This window comes from Conger conger, chromosome 2, assembly GCF_963514075.1.
Source record: "Conger conger chromosome 2, fConCon1.1, whole genome shotgun sequence".
Taxonomy (NCBI): domain Eukaryota; kingdom Metazoa; phylum Chordata; class Actinopteri; order Anguilliformes; family Congridae; genus Conger; species Conger conger.
The window spans coordinates 78,583,662-78,607,763 of NC_083761.1; the positions used below are offsets into that span (position 1 = coordinate 78,583,662).

At 40.8% G+C, this 24,102-nt stretch overlaps 1 protein-coding gene across 1 annotated transcript; it reads right to left on the minus strand.

Annotated features, from left to right (window-relative positions):
- Positions 1-12,118: 12,118 nt before the first annotated feature.
- On the minus strand, positions 12,119-23,754 carry LOC133121350 (GTPase IMAP family member 4-like). The gene is made up of 4 exons (XM_061230551.1): positions 23,745-23,754; positions 20,634-20,807; positions 13,932-14,880; positions 12,119-12,122 (listed from the first exon to the last, which is right to left on the minus strand). Exons 1-4 carry the CDS (start codon positions 23,752-23,754, stop codon positions 12,119-12,121), a joined length of 1,137 nt encoding a protein of 378 aa, XP_061086535.1.
- Between the last annotated feature and the right edge of the window lie 348 nt (positions 23,755-24,102).

A 24,102-nucleotide genomic window follows, 5' to 3' on the forward strand; every position in this document is an offset into this window, starting at 1 on the left:
TTATATATCTCTCCTGGCCAGGGAACGCCTTGGGATCCCCCAGGATGAGCTAGAATGCATTGCTGGGGAGAGGGACACCTGGAATACCCGGCTTTGCCTACTGCCACCGCGACCTGACTCCGGATAAGCGGGTGATGATGGATGGATGGATGGACAACAAACAAACAAACTAAAAAAAAAATGTACCAAAAAGCATGACACACCAATGGTTTCCCCTTGCTTCAGTACCAGTAACACTGTGGGCGTGATGTGTGCGGGAGTGTCTGCATTGCCTTTTAGACAATCTCTTCTCAATCCAACTCTCTTTATGATAGGTTATCTGCAAGATGGAGGCTGGCAGCCAGTCCGAGTGATGCTGGTTTTTTGTGTGCTAACGTTAATTTACAAGTACTGGTAAACAAAAAAACGTTAAAGCCTCATCCTTAATTTGTAAAGTCGACTAAACTAGACAAGGATGTATAATTCTTGAAGGATATAGATGGCTTTAGAGTTAAGCACAATGTTCTCACCTCAACATAATAAAGCTATTGAGCTCCAATGTTTGGCTTCAAAGTATGCCTAGGGTTGGGCTACCTAATAGCAAGGCCAGCTACATACATGAGATGATATTTTCTCATTTTAATTATTGCCTGACTACCTGGTCTCAAACAGGAGTTGCTATCTTAAGACCAGTTGAATCACTTTACAAACAAACACTGAAAGTCCTGGACAAAAAGCCAAAAAAAAAAAATTAACCACCATTGTCACATTATTTTCAAGTATAATTTATTCTGTATGGACAGCTTTAAACAATATACAGATATGTGCCTTATATTTAAACTTGTTAATGGACTAGCACCTCCTGTGTTTACATTACAATTAAGAATAAGGACTGGAGGTTAACAAGGTCAGTAACCAGAGGAGACTGTGTTGTTCTATACAGACACAGTACATTTGTCAGAAATTACCTATTGAACCTTTAATTTGTTAAGTTGAATAAACCAGACATGGATGAAGGATATAGATGGCTTTAGAGTTCAGCACAATGTTCTCACCTCAACATATGCAGTAGAGGCCTCAGGCTATTGAGCTCCAAGCTTCAAAGTATGTCTAGGATTGGGCAAGTCCCAGGGCCACTCATCATGACAGGATCATGCCATGAGCTACCTAATGGCAAGGCCAGTGAGCTAGTTTAAATACAAAGTCTCTAATCTGGCTCCATATTAAAACGGCTTGCCATAGTCAACGCTCAGCGTTCAAAGTGAATCTGCACGAAAATAACTAAAAATGAAAGTCTTCTTTTCAGTTTTAATTATAAATCATTGTAACGGTATTTGTGAAGCACATGTGCATTTACAGTCTAACTTTAACAGAGTATACATTTTAGTTTCAACACACTAAGCAGGGGCGTAGATTTAGGGGGGGGGGGCAGGGGGGACATGGCCCCCTCAATATTTAGAAGAGGTGAATTTCCCCCCCCCCCCCCAAAACATAATGAATGATAATCTCCTCCCCAATACAGGTAAAAATAACAGCACAGAGGGTCTAAACACTTAGATATCCTTCTTACCTATTTTACAATTATTTCATACACCTTTCATATCATTATTTCATGATAGTGTAGTGAGTCTAGTGTAAGCAGCTATCACGCTTGTTTTCCCTTCAGTGTTTCTGAATGAGAGTATCTGCGAATGAAACACTAACGTTATCTAGTTTATAACTTGTGCCTGAAGTTTTCTGAGGTGCGTTAAAGTTCAGCAAACAGGCGAACGTTTGCGAACAATTAAAACATTCCGTTAGCATTCTGTTCGCTGTGTTTGCAAACGGTTTGAGGGAAATGTGAAGATTTTGATTTAAAAGCCATTGAACAGTCACTATATTGGTAGCCTACCTGAATGATGTCTTTTCCTTTACATAAATGAAATTAATTTACACAATAAATTGATGCAGAAGAGGAGCAAATTGGTACATAAAAATTCACCAGAATGCAGGAAATTAAGTGAGAATTTCTGGGGGGAGAACACCCAGACCCCCGCTTAATGTGTCCCGCCCAATGTTGAAATGAAACCTACGCCCCTGACACTCAGTATTAGTCAAAATCATGAGTTAATAGAAAGTTATTTATATTCATGCATTTAAGATCACTTAACCGCAGGTCAGCCACCTATTACTTGCTCATCCACCATTATCTCCAGTTTCGATTCTGCTCTGTAACTCCGCCTCTCTATTCTATCACTGATCACTTGCTTTGATTCAGTGAAGTGTTCACACTTGCCGCCCACTCTCACTACATCTCCTAACTCTGTGCAATTGTCCCTAATCCGGAGCCGTATGTATTATGTGTGGGTCTATGTGTATCCAGTCCACGTTTTCGTTTAGCCCTTGTTATTGTTTTATTACCCTATCATGTTCCTCACCTGTTATTTATTTGTTAAGCCCTCCTCACTCCCATGCCCCGCCTAGTATGTTACTTCCCTTTATGTACTTAAACCCCAGTCTCTGCTAGATTCATTGTCAGAACGTTGATCAATTTTCAGATTACTAGTAAGCCTGATTATTTGAGATTCACAGAAACACCCTTTATCCTAGATTCTGAGTTTGCCTTACCCTCTTACCCTTTCTGATTAGTTTGAACATCTGATTATTTGTTTTTTTTACATTTCTGTTCTGCCTTTGTCGACATCCCTTTGGTTTTCATTTCACAGATTTTTGACCTCTGCTTTGTTTTTGCGATTATTCTTTTGCATCTCGATTCTGCCATTGTCTGAGCTCTGATTGATATTGGTTTGTTCAAAAAAAAAAAAAAAAAAAAAAAAATGGCCCTTGTCCTTATCTTTGTTGTACAGGTAGCAGTTGAAATTGTACTTACCTCTAGGGTCTTTCAGCGAACTTATCCCTGGTTATGGGTATGCACTTTGTTGTACGTCGCTCTGGATAAGAGCGTCTGCCAAATGCCAATAATGTAATGTAATGTAATGGACCGAATAAAGACAACATACTCCCCGGTCTGTGCTTGGGGCCCCTGAACACTGGATGCAGGTGATAAAGCTCTCCGCCTCCTGGAAAGAGTATATGAACACAACTGAACTACCAAAAACAAAATGGTCTAAATGGTTTTTCATCACCACAAAGGGAACAAACACTCTCTAAGCACAATCCTGTCCGTAGATCCAAAAGAAACATTGACCCTAATGCAGGGGCAAGCACAGACTCTCGAAGGGGGAAGGAAAGAAAATGATGAGAGGACCTCTTCTGCGTGTACATATTTGGCGCCCACGTGAGGATGTATAGATTATAACTAGTCATCCTCATTATTTTGTAGAGAGTAAAAGCCCTACACCTGATATACAGTCAGGTCCATAAATATTGGGACATCGACACAATTCTCATCTTTTTGGCTCTATAAACCAACACAATGGATTTGAAATGAAATGAACAAGATGTGCTTTAACTGCAGACTTTCAGCTTTAATTTGAGGGTATTCACATCCAAATCAGGTGAACGGTGTAGGAATTACAACAGTTTGTATATGTGCCTCCCACTTTTTAAGGGACAAAAAGTAATGGGACAAACTAACAATCATAAATAAAACTTTCACTTTTTAATACTTGGTTGCAAATCCTTTGCAGTCAATTACAGCCTGAAGTCTGGAACGCATAGACATCACCAGACGCTGGGTTTCATCCCTGGTGATGCTCTGCCAGGCCTCTACTGCAACTGTCTTCAGTTCCTGATTGTTCTTGGGGCATTTTCCCTTCAGTTTTGTCTTCAGTGAAATGCATGTTCAATCGGATTCAGGTCAGGTGATTGACTTGGCCATTGCATAACATTCCACTTCTTTGCCTTAAAAAACTCTTTGGTTGCTTTCGCAGTATGCTTCGGGTCATTGTCCATCTGCACTGTGAAGTGCCGTCCAATGAGTTCTGAAGCATTTGGCTGAATATGAGCAGATAATATTGCCCCGAAACACTTCAGAATTCATCCTGCTGCTTTTGTCAGCAGTCACATCTTCAATAAATACAAGGGAACCAGTTCCATTGGCAGCCATACATGCCCACGCCATGACACTACCACCACCATGCTTCACTGATGAGGTGGTATGTTTTGGATCATGAGCAGTTCCTTTCCTTCTCCATACTCTTCTCTTCCCATCATTCTGGTACAAGTTGATCTTTGTCTCATCTGTCCATAGGATGTTGTTCCAGAACTGTAAAGGCTTTTTTAGATGTTGTTTGGCAAACTATAATCTGGTCTTCCTGTTTTTGAAGCTCACCAATGGTTTACATCTTGTGGTGAACCCTCTGTATTCACTCTGGTGAAGTCTTCTCTTGATTGTTGACTTTGACACACATACACCTACCTCCTGGAGAGTGTTCTTGATCTGGCCAACTGTTGTGAAGGGGTTTTTCTTCACCAGGGAAAGAATTCTTCTGTCATCCACCACAGTTGTTTTCCGTGGTCTTCCGGGTCTTTTGGTGTTGCTGAGGGTTCTTTCTTTTTAAGAATGTTCCAAACAGTTGATTTGGCCACACCTAATGTTTTTTGCTATCTCTCTGATGGGTTTGTTTTGATTTTTCAGCCTAATGATGGCTTGATAGTGACAGCTCTTTGGATCTCATATTGAGAGTTGACAGCAAAAGATTCCAAAAGCACACTTGAAATGAACTCTAGACCTTTTATCTGCTCCTCGTAAATCAGATAATGAGGGAATAACACACACCTGGCCATGGAACAGCTGAGCAGCCAATTGTCCCATTACTTTTGGTCCCTTAAAAAGTGGGAGGCACATGTAGAAACTGTTGTAATTCCTACACCGTTCACCTGATTTGGATGTAAATACCCTCAAATTAAAGCAGAAAGTCTGCAGTTAAAGCATATCTTGTTCGTTTCATTTCAAATCCATTGTGGTGGTGTATAGAGCCAAAAAGATGAGAATTGTGTCGATGTCCTAATATTTATGGACCTGACTGTATTTTTGTCATTTCCTTACATCTAGGTCAGCAGATGTAGAGAAAGGCCTATGAATAAAGAATTACCTCATCTTTTAACTGATAAGGTGAAATCTTTACAAGTTTAACTTGACTTGCTTGACCTAGGCTAATTTATCTTAACCACAGCTAGCTTCATGTTCTCTGGAGAATACAGAAATTCCAGTTCAATTTTTAATTAAATTTCTGTACTATCATGAGATTAGTATTTAAAAAAATCCCAGAAACTTTTCACAGATTTCTACAAATTGCCTAAAGTTACCTGGACAATTCCCTCCTTTATCAACCCGACTAATGGTCTTTGAGTTGAAATTGTGCATGCACTGATTGTGAGGGAATTTTATACAAAAAACACATCACCAAGTTCACCGCCTCAGCGCAAAAAACAACAAAAGACCAAGAGCAATTACCGTGAAATTTGAACGCTATGAACAAAAATAACTCGTAAAAAGCAAAGGAAGGGAACTCAAAGGGACTTACTACGGTATGAACGACCAATATCCAAGAGAAATTCAAGAACGAAGAAAAAAACGTTTTCCAATCATGAGGCAATTTCGGGAGAAGGGAAGACGAGCCGCACTGACTGTGTACTAATGTACACCCTGCTGTCTACTAAAACAAATGTTACACTTACTGCTGACTCTACAATCACTACCTACAGTGGTGTGAAAAAGTGTTTGCCCCCTTCCTGATTTCTTATTTTTTTGCATGTTTGTCACACTTAAATTTTTCAGATCATCAAACAAATTGAAATATTAGTCAAAGACAACACAAGTGAACACAAAATGCAGTTTTTAAATTAAGGTTTTTATTATTAAGGGAGAAAAAAATCCAAACCTACATGGCCCTGTGTGAAAAAGTGATTGCCCCCCCCTGTTAAAACATAACTTAACTGTGGTTTATCAAACCTGAGTTCAATTTCTCTAGCCACACCCAGGCCTGATTACTGCCACACCTGTTCTCAATCAAGAAATCACTTAAATAGGACCTGCCTGACAAAGTGAAGTAGACCAAATGATCCTCAAAAGCTAGACATCATGCTGAGATCTAAAGAAATTCAGGAACAAATGAGAAAGAATGTAATTGAGATCTATCAGTCTGGAAAAGGTTATAAAGCCATTTCTAAAGCTTTGGGACTCCAGCGAACCACAGTGAGAGCCATTATCCACAAATGGCGAAAACATGGAACAGTGGTGAACCTTCCCAGGAGTGGCCGGCCAACCAAAATTACCCCAAGAGCGCAGCGACGACTCATCCAAGAGGTCACAAAAGACCCCACAACAACATCCAAAGAACTGCAGGCCTCACTTGCCTCAGTTAAGGTCAGTGTTCATGACTCCACCATAAGAAAGAGACTGGGCAAAAATGGCCTGCATGGCAGAGTTCCAAGACGAAAACCACTGCTGAGCAAAAAGAACATTAAGGCTCGCCTCAATTTTGCCAGAAAACATCTTGATTTTTGGGAAAATACTCTGTGGTCTGACGAGACAAAAGTTGAACTTTTTGGAAGGTGTGTGTCCCATTACATCTGGCGTAAAAGTAACACCGCATTTCAGAAAAAGAACATCATACCAACAGTAAAATATGGTGGTGGTAGTGTGATGGTCTGGGGCTGTTTTGCTGCTTCAGGACCTGGAAGACTTGAATTCTGCTGTCTACCAAAAAATCCTGAAGGAGAACGTCCGGCCATCTGTTTGTGACCTCAAGCTGAAACGAACTTGGGTTCTGCAGCAGGACAATGATCCAAAACACACCAGCAAGTCCACCTCTGAATGGCTGAAGAAAAACAAAATGAAGACTTTGGAGTGGCCTAGTCAAAGTCCTGACCTGAATCCTATTGAGATGCTGTGGCATGACCTTAAAAAGGCGGTTCATGCTCGAAAAACCCTCCAATGTGGCTGAATTACAACAATTCTGCAAAGATGAGTGGGCCAAAATTCCTCCACAGCGCTGTTAGAGACTCATTGCAAGTTATCGCAAACGCTTGATTGCAGTTGTTGCTGCTAAGGGTGGCCCAACCAGTTATTAGGTTTAGGAGGCAATCACTTTTTTGTAAACTGCATTTTGCGTTTACTTGTGTTGTCTTTGACTAATATTTAAATTTGTTTGATGATCTGAAACATTTAAGTGTGACAAACATGCAAAAAAATAAGAAATCAGGAAGGGGGCAAACACTTTTTCACACCACTGTATATGTCTCTGTCTCTCTCTCGTTCTCTCTCCTCCTCTCTCTTTCTCTCTGATTTTAACAGACCCTCTTTTTATGTTAAATAAATGTCTCTGCCTTTTTTCCGTTATTGTATATCTGTTAAAACTAGCCTGGAAAATGTATGTAAAAGGGGACTTTGTATCATGTTATAATTATGGTGAAGCTGCCTCATAGTGATCAGTCAGTATCTCTACTTCTTTTTCATTTTTTATTTTTACTTTTTATTTCTGTCTGTCGGTCTGTCCATCCAATGTATAATCTGTGAGTCGCGTGGCTTGCAGTTGCACCATGTGTAAAATTATAAAGTCACTAGTTAACCGGCAAGCTTTTCACTGTTCATTTTCAATGGTGCCTCGCTTTTGATAATATACATTTTAATAATAATACATTTTAATAACAACCGTAGCACATGAAAACACGCTTTTTGGAAAAGGCACTAGTCCGTTTAAAAGTAGTTCTAACCGGGTGAGAAACTGTCCAATACTTTTATAAAAGAGCGCAAGTCTTACAAAAATGCTCATCTTTTGAATAAAAAATACCTAGTATTTTCATATTGATCAAATATATATATTTTTTTGTTTGTGTCCTTTTCCAATGCAGTAAACAGCCAACAATACAAGCTTTTAAACTGCGGTGATTGGTAAAATGCAAGTACATACAAATAATATAGATAAAATACTAAAAGTGTACTAAATAAATGGTAAAATAAAATAAATACACTCAAATTCATTATTCAGTTGCCAACAACCAACTATCCAGCACCATTAGTAGAAAAACCCAAAAAATGCAACCTGTGATTCATCGATTCTAGGAAGGTTTTAGAGAGCCTTATGGGAATCCCTTATGGTAGGATATTCTTTGCTACCCCAACTGTTCTATGCTGCGTGGATGACTGGCTTCATGGTACTAAATAGTGCCAACGCTACTAAAATAATTTATAACCATTTACTTTAACAGCGTCAAATTATTGCTGTTAGGAGATTAGGAGACCTTAGGTTCGCATTTTGGTTACACAGCTTTGTTAGTGTGTAGTAAGTAAAGTAAGTAAATAAAACATTGGCGTTGCTAAAAGAATATTTGCAAAGAACGCAAAATACATTTTTTATTTATAAATCACTTTGAGCAGATATCAGAAAATAAAGCCAAATGTAAACTTTGCAACACTAAACTAATATCCTCCAACAGTACAGACATTATGCAAAAAATAAAAGCTAAAAGTAAAAATATAAACACTCTACAGTGACTGACTGATGTGTAGCAGTCGTGCTCTGATATCTATTGGAGTGAAAGTCTCGATACAAAATATAACAGCGTCCCTGGTGTCATCAGATGTTTCCTTTTCAGATGCCTTTTCAGCCTCCTCTTTCCCCAAAACCTGGCTGATTTTAGAGGTAGTGGCCTCATCCTGTTCATCTAAATACAGGCTCATTTTCAAGAAGAATGGGTTCCATGGAAGGTCATTTACCAATGGCAGACTGTCAACAGAAAAATCACAGCCTTATTCTTTCCCTTACCTCATGATCGCATGATAAAGGTCTGGAACATTTACAGCTTGTAGACAATCAATGCAGCATTGTGATGAAATGGAGGCAATAGGCCAGTGTTACAGGACGGCACATAGTGGCGACAACACAAATTATGGTGGAAAAGACATTTCACGGTGTACAACAAACAAAACAATATTTATATTTTCATGCCAGGTAACGCAAAGAAACCCTGGGTATGTTAAGCTCCCTTTGTAGTACACCCCCCTGGTCTGAACTGGTAAACCAGCAACTTCATTACTGTGTCATGCTGAAAAGCAAACTTTGGTTACACAGCTTTGTTTGATTTCTGCCTTGGTTCATGTCTATAGCTCAATGTTCATCTGTTTTGGCAGGTGAAATACAATATTATAAATCAATTTTTTGATTGGTCTCATGTAATATTCTATTTCTAATATTTTGAGATACTGGATTTTTCATTTCAAGAGCTGTAAACTTTAGAACAAAAAGAGATTAGAACAAAAAAAGGCTTTAAATATTTCACTTTATGTGTAATGAATCTAGAATATATGAAAGTTTCACTTTTTGAATGAAATTACAAAAAAAAACATTTTTCCACGATATAAGATTTTTTTGAGATGCACCTGTAAGCGCATGACAAAAACCGAAAATGAAACATTTTGATCAAAGAAAATTCTAAAGTGAATTTAAAATACAGTAAAATACTACATGTTTTCAAACATTCATTCATTATCCTAACCCACTTATCCTGAACAGGGTCGCAGGGGGGCTGGAGCCTATCCCAGCATACATTGGGCGAAAAGGCAGGAATACACCCTGGACAGGTCGCCAGTCCATCGCAGGGCACACATACCATTCACTCACATACTCATACCTACGGGCAATTTAGACTCTCCAATCAGCCTAACCTGGAAAACCGGAGGAAACCCATGCAAACACGGGGAGAACATGCAAACACCACACAGAGAGGCCCAGGACCTCCTTGCTGTGAGGCGGCAGTGCTACCCATCCGTGCAGCCTGTTTTCAAACAATCAAATATTTTTTGGTTTACCAAGTTATTCTTTTTCAGTTTCAACATGCAATTATTAACTACAATTCTTCGTCTTCTTTTTTTCATTTATATTACAACGGTTTGTCATAGTCAGCGCTCTGTGCTCAAAGTTTCACTGTGTGGTTTTCTGTGGACCACGTGCCAATCAGAAACGAGTACGGACTGTTTTCAGGCAGCATTTAGAGTTACAGGTTTCAACAAGTTTTTCTAGTACTTCAGAAACGCATTTATGCTTCCTGATTTCTGCAGGACCTCATTATTACAGTGAATCGTTATTGGCCTCAGCATGCTCCGTTCAACGAGATATTACAATTTTGCCACCAGTGAATATGCATTTAAGATCATTTAACCGCACATCAGCCACCTCTTAATTGCTAATCCTCCATTTCAATTAAACCACGTAGCCATGCCCGGGAGGGAAGAACCAACCGGCCTGCATCTCCCCCCGAGTTACTTGTCACATCAAATGTATTACGTTCTGCGTAACCATTATTTTGGCTATTTTAGGCTTAGACAATACAATTCCATACCTTATCGTTTCATATATGTCGACCAATCCTTCTACCTTAGCTTCTCGTTCACAGACAGGACTTAATTTCCGCGCAGCGCTCACTAGTCTCACTGCGTGTGTTTTCTGGGGACCACTGGCCAATCAGAGGGGAGTACGGACTGTTGTCGGGCGGCATTTAGAATTATAGGTTAATTATAAATCATTGTAACGGTATTTGTGCAGCGCATGTGCATTTACAGTCTAACTTGAACAGAGTAGACATTTTAGGCTCAACACGCCAAGTATTAGTAAACAGTAGCTACTCCAAATCATGAGTTAATAGAAAGTAATTTATATTCATGCATTTAAGACCACTTAACCGCAGATAGTTGTGACAATTTTGCTAGCAGTGAACCTGCATAAATGCATAAAGTAAACATTTTAAATACACGTTCAAGTTTTGCCTTTTGTGTCGCCTATTGTCCTGACTTTTTTTTTATTGAAGGGATGCGATTCCTACACGCGTTTCCCTATATGAATGGAAATATCCTCATTCAAACACTGTATGAACCCTGACTTTAACTCGTGGGTTGTCGTATTGGTTGTGGCTGCTGAGAGTGTCTCCAGGTACTCCTACTTTTACTGCCAAATTGAGGCCCCTCTTTCTTTCAATTGTCCTATGTTCCCAATTTTGTAGTAAACAGTCACGAACATAATTGTATTATTGACTCATTTTCTAACTTGTTGAATCAGACATTATATCTATAATATAAATAGGGAATAATTACATTGGCAAATAGCCTAATTATAACCTTACATTACAGTCATTTGGCAGACGCTCTTATCCAGAGCGACATAAAATAAAGTGCAAATAATAACCAGGGACAAATGCACTGAAGACCCTTGGAGAGGGGTGAGCGGACCAATTTTACACTGGGCCAGTGTATGCTTAGGGTAGCAGAGGATTAGATCAACTAAGGACTTGCAGGGAAAGTGGGAAAGAAAATTTTAATGTATAGAAAATTAAGCTCATAGGGGAACATGAGAAGGGTCTTATGCCCCCCGCTTCAGACAATGCAGTGCTCTTTGAAAATGGAAAACAAGCTTGTAGTGGAGGTGAGACTATTATCATGGGTGACTTCCATTACTCCACTATTAATTGGGAATTGGTGACAAGACAAGGAAAATCTTTTGTGCCACAGTATGTCAGTCAGCCTACAAGAGATAAATCAATTCTAGGTCTGGTGCTATGTCATGATTCTTACAGAATTTGCAGTATAGAGGAAAGGGTGCCTCTTGGTACACTTAGTTTGGGAAATTAAGTCGAGGATAGGGAGGGCAAATGTTTTGCATTCAAAGTAATCACAAGGCCCATTCCATACACAAATGTAAGACATAATTGATGTCTGGGCTCAGTTTAACAGATTATAACAAAACAAGGAAATATAGACAGTTATAAACTCAGTGAGCGCTTTATTAGGTAGACCTGTACACCATGTTGTTAATGCAAATATTTAATCACCCAATCATGTGAATGCATGCATAAAAGCATGCAGACATGGTCAAGAGGTGATTTTCCATTTGAATAAATGTTATCTAAGTGACTTCGACCGTGGAATGATTGTTGGTGTCAGATATGGTGATTTGAGTATCTCAGAAACTGCTGATCTCCTGGGAACAATCTAAAATTAGCAGAGAATGGTGCAAAAAACTAGAGCCAGCAACAAATTCTCCCCCTCCGTCTCCACTCCCTGGTGTGCCTGGCCAGTACATATACTGCCCAGCTAAGGTATTTTCCCAATACCAAGCACAAGGCATGGCAAGGGAGATGACCTGGAGTGAGTTTCAGACCACTGCCTTTTATGAAAAGGAGAAACAAAGATCAATTATCTTGATCAGCTGAGAGAGGAAAATGAAGCATATGCACACAGACACGCGCATGTACACACACACACCCACACACTACACACACACGCATATACACTCGCACGCACGCAAACACACGCATGCACGCACACGCGCACACACACACGCACACAGACACATGCATGTACACACACACAGTTCTTCCAAGCCCCCACCCCCACCATTGAACATTGGAACATTGTAAAATGCCTTTTTTTGGTACAGGTTTATATACTTGTTTCAGTCCCTTTGCTTAATTGTATATTTCTGTTGTTGCTGCACTTTTTTTTTTACATAGATGTTGCATACCTAGTAATTAAAGAATTTGTATTGTATACGGGTGTCTTCATGTATGTGTGTATTGGGTACTGTATCAGGATGTGTAAGTGTGTCTGTTAATATCAGTGAAATTAATAAATTATGTCTGTATTAAAGCAATGACTCCAGTGTTGCTATGTGTAGGAATTTGGTCCTTTGTGAAGTAAAACTTGTAGTCCAAAATTCAGATCAATAACAATTTATTAATAGAGCAAAAATAGTCTTAATTACAGGATGAAGCATATCATTTCAATCATAAAATCATGTTGTATTAGAATGAGCTTTTATGCCCCAAACCTCCTGAAGAAAAATGCTGATATAAAATGCAGGTACCTGTCCCTGATGAGGTGAATATGCATTATTTTGTATGCATGTGATGTGGAAGGAAACCAAATGGGCATTGTCACCAAAGCAAACAGTAATCTCCTGTTTCACACCCATCTACCACCCTGGCATCCTCCCTGGTGGCGCACTGAAGCAGGAAATGTATTATTCTTGATGATATTCATTTTTCGTTTTTATTTTTATTTTACTGAAACGTTGTCAAGAAACAAAACTTTTTATCTTGAACCATCCATCCATCCATTATCACCCGCTTATCCGGAGTCGGGTCGCGGTGGCAGTAGGCCAAGCCGGGTATTCCCTCTCCCCAGCAACACATTCTAGCTCCTCCTGGGGGATCCCGAGGCGTTCCCAGGCCAGGAGAGATATATAATCTCTCCAGCGGGCTCTGGGTCTACCTCGGGGTCTCCGCCCAGGTGGACGAGCCCGGAAAACCTCCAAAGGGAGGCACCCAGGAGGCCCAAACCACCTCAATTGGCTCCTTTCGACGCAAAGGAGCAGCTCTGTGTTCAGTTTGCATTTGGTTTTTATGCTTGCAATTCACTACCTGACTAAGGGACATTTTTCTGTTGATGACTTTAAAGTTAAGTTTCATACTGGGAGAATCTGATTCTCATAAAATTGCTTAGTTCCCTAATTGCTTAGTCCACTTTCTCTCCTCTTTTGGATCATCATTATCACCATGAAAAAAAACTTTTCTTTCTCTCCTGCTCTCTTCTGAACTCTCTCTCAGCGTCCACTCTCTTTCTCTGCTCCTCTCTTCTGATCTCTCTCTCAGCCTCTACTCTCTTTCTCTCCTCCTCTGTTCTGATCTCTCTCTCAGCCTCCACTCTCTTTATTTCCTCCTCTCTTCTGATCTCTCTCTCAGCCTCCACTCTCTTTTTTTCCTCCTCTGTTCTGATGTCTCTCTCAGCCTCCACTCTCTTTTTTTCCTCCTCTGTTCTGATCTCTCTCTCAGCCTCCACTCTCTTTCTCTCCTCCTCTCTTCTGATCTCTCTCTCAGCCTCGATTCTCTTTCTTTCCTCCTCTGTTCTGATCTCTCGCTCAGCCTCCACTCTCTTTATCTCCTCCTCTGTTCTGATCTCTCCCTCAGCCTCCTCTTTCTTTCTCTCCTCCTCTCTTCTGATCTCTCTCTCAGCCTCCTCTTTCTTTCTCTCCGCTTCTCCTCTGATCTCCATCTCATTCATTTGGATTTTGTGTTTTCCAAATATCACTGCTATCAGCACAGTAATAATTACTCCAATTGATCCAACCAGGACAGAAATATAGGTAATCTCCTGCCTCTTTCTTTCCTCCTCTGTTCTGATCTCTCTCTCAGCCTCCTCTCTTTTTCTCTCCTCCTCTGTTCTCACCTCTCTCTCAGCCTCCTCTCTCTTTCTCTCCTCCTCTGTTCTGATCTCTCTCTCAGCCTCCTCTCTCTTTCTCTCCTCCTCAGTTCTGATCTCTCTCTCAGCCTCCTCTCTCTTTCTCTCCTCCTCTGATTGTATCTTTCTTTGAACCTGCTGGATCATCGTAGTAGTGTGGTGGTATCCTTGCATGGTAAACAGCACTGTCTCAATCTTATCCAGAAGCTCTGTAACCTGAGTGCGGTTGTTCTTTTCTCTGTTGTTAAACACATGATATTGGCCACCACAGCTGTTGATGAATTCCTGGAGATCTCTGCTTTTTCTCAGAAACTCCTTCACTGGTATTATCAGCTCATCTCCTCCAGTGAAAAGCACCAATGAGTATTTCAAAGCACATTCTCCAAAATTATCCTGGATCCATTTTACAGTGTTCCTATCTTCCAATGTGAATCTCCCCAGCCTGACCACTAGCAGGAAAAATTGATTGACATTTTCTTCCATTTCACGCTTGATTTCATCATTAGAAATATATATGTCAAAGATCCCAGGTGTGTCGATCACAGTAACACTCCACCCTGCCACCTCTGCACTATGTGTCTCACACCTTAAGCTAACAGCCACAGGGGAAACTCCCTCTTTAAACACCTCTCTCCCCAGGATGGTGTTTCCAGTTGCACTCTTCCCTACTCCAGTCTTGCCCATCAACATAATCGACAGTTTATGAAGTGCAGGTCTCCTTCCAGACTCTGTGAGAAAATACAGTGCAGGAGTTATTCATCATATCTCATAACTGAGATTAAAGTAGCCTGCAGCTGCACACATATTACATGACAATTTCTGTGAAATTAGAATTGTACAGTCCCCTCCAAAGGTATTGTTATACCTGTTGTATCAGACCACCCGATTTTAAGGTGAGCAGAAGTATTGGGACATGTGACTGACAGGTGTTTCTTGTTGCCCAGATGTGTGCTGTTTGATTTATTGGTTGTACAATAATAGTTCTGAATATCTACTAATATCTACTAATATCTACTCTACTATAATATCTAAGGTTTTAGCCTTCGGTTGAAGACCGCATTTGTGTTAGAAAAGCTAAATCAACATGAAGACAAGAGAGCTGTCTTTGGGAAAAAAGCAAGCCCTTTTGAAGCTTAGAAAAGAGGGAAAATCGATCAAAGCCTTGAGGATGGCTCGTACAACGATTTGGAATGTCCTGAAAAAGAAAGAAAACACTGGTGTACTGAGCAACAGACATCGAACAGGTCGACCAAGGAAAACAACAGCAGTTCATGAGAGAAACACTGTGAGAGCTATGAAGAAAACCCCCCAATACATCAGTCAGTGACATCACAAAAAATCTCCACAGGGCAGGGGAGAAGTTCTCTCAATCAACTGTTCAAAGAAGACTTAGAGAGCAGCAATATAGAGGCTATGCCACAAGATATAAACCACTCATCAGTAGTAAGGATCAGAAGGCGATATTACAATTTGCAAAGAAGTAAAGAGATGAGCCAGAAAAGTCCTGGAACAAAGTTTCTTGGACTGATCAGACCAAAATTAACCTCTACCAAAGTGATGAAAAGGCCAAAGTGTGGAGAAAGAAGGGATCTGATCCAAAACACAAGCTTGTCTGTAAAGCACAGTGGAGCAAGTGTCATGGCCTAGGCTTGCATAGCTGCTTCTGGAGTGGGCTCACTAATCTTTCTTGAAGATGTAACCCATGATGGTAACAGCTGGATGAATTCAGAAGTCTACAAAGACCTTCTGTCTGCCAACTTATGGAGAAATGTGGCCATTTCAGCCAACACAACAAAAGTCAAGTCAATCATAAGGCCTCAACCCAATTGAGCATGCATTTCACCCCCTCAACAAGCAGAAACTGACGGAGAATGCAGCAAAATCCTGGGAAAGCATCACAAAAGAAGAATGCAACAGTTTGGTGATGTCAATGCGTCACATGCTTGATGCAGTTATTGCAAGCAAGGGACAGGCTACCGAATATTAAGTGTTATCTGTTCCAAAGCTTTTGCACACCTAAAAATTGGGTGGTCTGATACTAAAGGAGCTATGTTCTAAGTAGTTCAACACATCTACGTGTAAATACAAGGAAATATAAGCTGAAATTCTGAACTCTTGTCTCATGTTCGGGGGGTGACATGGCTCAGGCAGTAAGAGCAGTCATCTGGCAGTCGGAGGGTTGCCGGTTCGATCCCCCGCCTGGGCTGTGTCGAAGTGTCCCTGAGCAAGACACCTAACCCCCTAATGCTCCTGACGAGCTGGTCGGGGCCTTGCATGGCAGCCAATCACCGTCGGTGTGTGAGTGTGTGTATGAATGGGTGAATGGAGAATCATCAATTGTACAGCGCTTTGGATAAAGGCGCTATATAAATGCCTGCCATTTACCATTATGTTCAGCTTTTATCTCAAGCCAAAATGTATTCAATGTATTGCAAAAACAAAAGAATTGGCCTTGGTGTTCCATTACTTTTGGAGAGGACTGTAGCTGTGTGTGTGTGAGAGAGAGAGAGAGAGAGAGAGAGAGAGAGAGAGAGAGAGAGAGAGAGAGAGAGAGAGAGAGAGAGAGAGAGAGAGAGAGAGAGAGAGAGAGAGAGAGAGAGAGAGAGAGAGAGAGAGAGAGAGAGAGAGAGAGAGAGAGAGAGAGAGAGAGAGAGAGAGAGAGAGAAAAGATGGAAAAAAAGACATTCTGTAAATACTATCAAACATATTTTGAACAATTACATTTGCTTATCTCATTGAGTTATCCAGCACTGTTCTCCTGGCTGAACCCAAAGGACATAAATTCATTATTACCTTTCAGAGTAAAAATGATAATGATCAGGGCACATCCAAAAGTAATGAGTAAACCTAAGCCCTTCAGCCATGGCCACTTCTGAAGGATACTGTTTGGATTATACACTGGAAAACATCAGAGAACACATGATTGAACAAATTATTCCACAGAACAATTTAAAGTGAAATGACAATGAAAAATACTCATCTTAATTCAATGACTGAAATTGTCGCCTGAATCAATTTGTTCACAGTGATGCATTATCGTGACAGTAACATTGCAGGAAAATAAAATTACACAATTACAAATGAATCAATATAAATCATGAAAACCTTTTCATTGATAACATTTCTTATAATATCGACATGGTATAGTACACTACAGCTTGAATGGGTGTACACTGTCACATGGTTAACCCCCTGGGGTCTCAATGGCAAAATTAGGAAAACTGGTGACTGTGCCATGCTCTGACATTTGTATCATTTTAATGAACTTTATATACAGTGATTCCAATGTGTTTCATGTCTTTGTTTTGAGCACAAACTCAACTACAATAATATGGCAACAGTAAGTAGGTTAGAGTCATATGTTGGTTGCAAATTGCTCTAGAATCACACAAAATGTAAACAGTAGTTTTGAACACACATAGAACTTGAGTAAAAACACACACTAAACAATTGTAACGGAATTTTTGGATCACTGAAACGTGTTCATCTCGGTCTTGGGTATCAAAAGATGACAAAATATTGTTGGAAATCCAATTAGAAATATAAAATAAATTACAAAAAGTAGTGTTGTCACTACTATTTTTCAGCAGCAGCTGACAATGGGAGGGCTAATGGCCTTTCTTCAATGAATATTTATGAGGTATGTGGTCCTGCCAGGTAAGTAGGCTTTTCACACCTGGCCTGACCCCTCCCTACCTCTAAGACAAAGCAATACTCAGTGAGCCATTTAGAAGACAAATACATTTTCTGATTCAGGAAATTGAATTGAAATCACCACACAAACTACATTAGATTAGATTAGATTCAACTAAGATGTCACTGCCCAAGTCCTATCACAATGAAATACAGTTTGGCATCTAACCAGAAGTGCAAAATAGTGCAATGAAGATGCCATTTACAAAGACATCAAGGTTTTGCGTGCCATTTTTCAAAACAGTTCCTGTTCAGCTGCAAGCACAGGGGGACATCACAGCTTTTACACTTCCAAGGAGTGCTCAGTTTTTTCCCAGTGTCCATCCTGCAAAGTGTGCACATCTTGCGACCATACGACGCCATCTTGCTGGCATCCAGAGTCTGTGTGGCTGTAGGCACAGGCACATGATCACAATTGACCGGTTGAGGTTTTTTTGGTACATTCTGTGAGACACCACACAGCTGTGCAGCGAGCTCCTCCACAAAAGCCTTGTGTGTCATTGCTTCCTGCTGTCCCAGTGATGACAGTTCTCTGTGCAGAATGTATGCATTTGTTGCAGCAATGTCCAAAAAAGTATTAAAAAACTATTTCCGATACCATCTCATGGTTTTGTGCTGTGCTGTGTAATACTGTATCAGTTGATCGGACAGATCAACACCCCCCATGTGTGCATTATAATCGATGATAGGCGAGGGGCATGGAAAGTTCTTGGTAATCCAGAAACCGTCTTGCTTCACCCTCCGTTCAATTGTGTCCCCAGTGAAGGCTGCATGGATTGGGGAGCAGACAGATACCTCTCGTGTGTCCATCCATTTCACAAACACCAGAGGACCCTCCCTTATCCACCTCAGAGCTCCTCTTCTTGACTTCTTAGTCAGAGCATTACAGGCAGTGCGTTTTGCACATCCGGACAAAAAAAGCTGTCAGTTTTATCCTTGTAATTGTGTACAGGCCACCAGGGCCATACAGTGGTTTCTTACTTGAATTTGCTGATTTCCTTTCCAGACTCGTTTTTAATTCAGATAAATAGTAATTGCAGGGGATTTTCATACTCACATGGATAGTGAAGGTGATGCTCTCAGATCAGCATTCCAGTCTATCATTGAATCTATTGGCTTTGATCAATATATACAGTCCACACATTCCCATAACCATACTCTCTAATCCTGTGTTATCAGACCATTATTAATTTCTTTCCAACTTTCACAAGTCTGTCACGTGTCACCAGATCCTACTTTCTACTTTAGCCGTAAGCTTTCCTTCAGGACTGCAAATGCTTTATTGATTAACTCCCTGGCTCACTTGTGCACTGTGGGGATTTTCTTGGCTCCAGCCAAAATGCATACACAGCTAGCATTAACTCAATTGATCAGCTGACCGACGACATAAATAACCTACTTTGCAGAACCATGGATACTATCGCACCTCTTAAGAAGAGAACAGTCTGCCATAAGAAATTAGCACCTTGGTACAATGACCATACTCCTGCTCCCAAGCAAGCTTCACACCAACTTCAGCGCAAATGGCGCTCTGCCAAATTGCAGGTATTCCTCTATGCCTGGAAACAGCCTACTAACCTATAACCCTCCAGCCCAAAACCAGCTGTGCACGTCCCTCCTGCCACTGCTGATTCAGCAGTTGCACCAAGCCAGTCCCCTTGCCAGACAGAGCCACCCATTGGTGTTCCTGCCACCATCCCTCTACCGCATCTCTGCTTCGACTTTTTAATTGGACATTCATGTACATTTATTCATCTCTTAAAATTCTTTCAAACCAGTGTGAACCAGTGGTAGATGGTTTCCCCTACTGAGTCAGGTTCTGCTCAAGATTTCTTCCTGTTAGCCAGGGAATTTATCTTTGCCACTGTTGCCCAAGGCATACTCTTGGGGACCGGTTTCTCTGTAAAGCTGTGACAAAGGCCCTTTTTAAGAAATGCTATACAAATAAAAATTGATTAATTAATTGATTCATATTTCATTATATGATGTGGGTACTTATATAAGCAGATAATCAAAAGTGAATTCAAAAGATTAAATTAAAATGTTGTTTTGTTATTTAAATATCTTGGTATGTACTGGTGTTCATGATGACGTCGATCTTAACAGATGTTCCAGAACCTGTGGAATTTTTCTGTCACGCTCTGCTTTCCATGCCACGTTTCAGGGTGTATCTGACTATCCTTATTATTATCGAGTGTATTCACGTCTTTATCTACGCTTCTACATGATCCCTGCTCGGTTTTGTGTCATTTCTGCTGTTCCCTTACTGTCTCTGCCTTTTTAGATATCATTCCTATGTTTTCCCTTGTACAGGACTAACCATTATTAATCAAACTAACATCAGACCAGTGTAGTTATTAACCAACTAATCAATTAACATGCCCGTCATTAGTCTCACCTGCTCCTCCATTCCTAATTATAAACCGACTAACATTAGATCAGCGTAGATACTAACACATTAACCAATTACCCACTAATCATCCCTCGTTCAGTATCCACTCCTATTTCCTACCTGTTCCCAGTGTTATTCCCTTTGCATGCTGATCACTTCCACCTGCATCTTGTTTCCGCTTAATCAATGATCATGATCCTAAACAGCTGTCCGCTCTGCTACTTTCCAGCACAAATTGCGAAATTGTCCCTCTTGTGCCTTGATACTTTTGAGCGTTATGCCTTGTCTTGTTTTGATTTGATTTTGACTTTTCTTCATCCCACGACTACGTCTTCTGTCTGACAAGCTCTGTACCCTGTCTGTTTGACCACCACTTCTGCCTGCCACTTTTTGTACCCAACCTCCACTGCCTGCCTTCAGTTTCGACCCCGGAGGCTTCTACCTCGAGGGTGAACTGCTTCTCGGGATCAGGCAAAATCAGGACCGTAGCAGAGAAGCATCTCTTGAGCTCTCGGAAGGCCAACTCCGCTTCAGGGGTCCAGCAGAAGGTGACTTTGCTGGAGGTCAGGGCTGTCAGAGGGGCAGCAACAGAGCTGTAGTTTCCAATGAAACATCTATAGAAGTTGGTGAACCCCAGGAAACGTTGCAATTCCTTGCGGTTGGTAACTGAACACTTGACGGATCTTGTGACAGATAGATGTTGTGATGAACAGAAGACAGGTTAGGGGGCGTTTCTTCCTGTGAGGGTTGTGATGTAAAAGCCAGGGTCTGCTCAGAACCACAGGTTATCAGGGGTGACTATCATGTGAAAGGCGACCTTCTCTTGGTGGTTCCCCGAGATCAGAAGTCTGACAGCAGATGTGACAGTGTTTATTTCGGCCAGAGGGATGCCTGTTGGAATGTTAGTCCGGGGGGCTTGCATCAGAGAAGTGGTGGGGACTCCCAGCCAATGGATCAGTTATACTGTGTGTGCATGTCATGATCGGTGTTTTGTGAATTAATTTCATTATTATCCTTTTATTTTTGTAATTTATTATTTTTCATATTCATGTTTGTCATGACTGTCTTAGTATTGCCTTTGATTGTCTGCCTCACCATGTGCTCTTGTTTTCCTTGTCCTGACCCCGCCCTCACCTGCCTCTGTTAGCCACGCCCCCTTCGGTTCATTTACATAATCATTGCCCTGATTGGTTCCCCCTGTTCCTCGTTGTCTCCTGCCCATTATTAGCCTCCCTCTGTTATTCAAGTTCTTCCCTTCTGTTCAGTCTTTGTCAGATCGTACCTGTATCTGCCCGTAAGGCTGGTGAGAAATGCTGTCAAATTTTTTACTCTGCTTACCTTTGTGCTGTTCTGTTTGTAGAATATTTTTGTTCCACATTCCCTGTAACTTCTGAGCTTTGGATTTTTGTGTTTTACTTTTTATTCCTGTGGTCGGCTGTTGTGCATTGTCGATTTTTGAGGACTTAATAAGCCCTGTTTTTGCGCTCATTTCTGGTCTGCATTTGGATTCTTTACCGGCATTCCCATAACAGTGCATTAGTGTTCTGCAGTGGGTTGGTAGCATTTTCTCCTGGATTAGTTAAGTATCATTTGTTTGCTGTTTCTAATTCAGTTTAGTTGTCATAGTGTTCTGCGGTTTATTTGTTTGTTTATTAGTTAAAACAAGTGGTGTTTAGATTAGTGTCCATCAAGGCTGTCTGAGAGTCTGTTTGATTTTGTTCATGCTGCCTGCCCTCATTTCACTATGTAGTAATATGTAGTTTTCCTCTTGGGTGACTTCAACCTCAACTCGGTGTCCACCTAGTCTACCTTTCTCTCCCTCCTTTCTTCTTTTGACCTTACCCTCACTCTTTCCCCTCCCACCCACAAAGCAGGCAACCTTCTGGACCTCATGTCGGAGCGTCTGCCAAATGAAATGTAAAAATCTGTGGCTGCACATAATAAAACAATAAGACTATAAGTGTTCTTCAAAAAATATATAAACATTATTGCCTTTCAGTACAAAATATTTGGCAAACTGCATCATGATTTGTGTTATTGCATTGGCTAACACAGTTATGATGCTATATTCTGGCTTGATTTACACATTTCAAGCCATTTCTGCAATCATGCTTCCAGACAATCATGCTTCCAACATCTTGCCTAAACATTTTCAGTTCACAGTTCAGTTTAGTTAATTTAAAATAAATTTTCATTGTACACATCTGCCCTGCTTAGGAAAAGAAAATATACATACTTACTGTTGTAAACAGAGCCCAAAATACATGAATATTTTTTAGTTTCTTGACATTCTGTAAATTTTAGTGTAACTTGGAATTGTTTGCTTCTAGTCCGTAGCAAAACGTACGCCAGACAATACTTACTCCTTTCTTGTTTCCAACCACTTTGGTACAAAGATTGAGCATCTTCCACTGATGACTGCAGGTAAATGCAGAAACAAATAGAACCACATTAAACACTAAAGTCTACAGGGATCACTGGTGATGTAAAGAGGAGTGAATGGGTGTGTGAATCTACAGGCCAGGGGAACATGAATACCTGACAGGCACAAACACCTTTAGGGGAATAAGTGAGGGCCTCTTACCTGTGTGTCACGCTCCTTTGTCCCCATAGAGCCTGAAAGGAGTTTCCTGGCCAAGTCATCATTGATGTCCTCTAGTTTATGCATTTCTTCTGTATTGTAATGGTGTCTAATGTCAGCTTCACAGTAGGAGGCAGAGCAAGTGTGACAGACCTTCACAGCTCTGGCCGGGCAGACGTGACAGGTTACTTCTCTAGGCTGGGACAGAGCTCTGACACAGGAGAGAGAAAATTCTTATCATTGGGAAATGAATATTTTAAGCTGTGAATGCATCAATGGATATATGAACTGAGGATAACCACTAGTGGCTAAAATTGTGTGTCCACTAATTTGTGAGGGAATTTTACACTAAAAAGGCTTGTAGTGCAGGCTTGTATTCTTCGGGCTCTATTTTCTGGCCGGCGGCTGGAATGTTGTGAGCTAGCGTACTGGAGATTTAGCATTTTCACCATTGATTTAGACAATCCCAACCCCTGAGGAAATTTGGGACTTGCCATGCAAGTAGGAGGAGAGCCACTGCTCAGGGTGTGTCAGCCATGTGTTGTTTATTATATGCAGCCTTTTTTCTTAATTTCTATTACGGGGGCCAATAATTCTGGAACCCACTGTGTATAACTTTAGTTGTATTATTAGTTCAGTTGAGACACACCAGACTGTGGGCCAGGTGACCTCACCTCATTGATTCCATGCACTCAGTCTCCTTGCTGAAAAGTGGTGAACGGTCACTGGAACGGTCACTCTCCATTGACAGAAGACTGGACATTGAGTCAGATCTCACCAGCCTGGAAGGAGCACATGAATGAGTTTTTAAATGCCGTTCAAAAAGGAACACCACAGTGCACACCAGAGAACACAAAGTATTTGATGGGGAAAAAAAACTCTCTCTGAGCACAAGCTTGTCAGTAGATTCAAAAGCAATTATTTACCTGTATTCATCACGCCCACTTTGTTTTGATTTGTCAAATAAAACAGAAATTGTCATGGCAGCCATAAGTGAAGGCAGTTTGCAGTATTTTTTACATGTATTTACAAATATCTTTATCTTTGGAGTCTGGAGATCTGTGGTTTGGAGCAGGGGTAGTTTGAGGAAGAAAAAGACTTCATTGTGCTTGACTTGTCATGCACTGAAGTGGGAGGAGAGCCACTGCTCAGAGTGTGTCAGCCAAGAGTGAGCATTGCCATTGCCAATATGGTGACACATCAATTGTAATCAAATCACACCCTTGTCACAGGAGTCCCCCAGGGCTCAGTCCTCGGACCCCTCCTCTTCTCCATTTACACAAG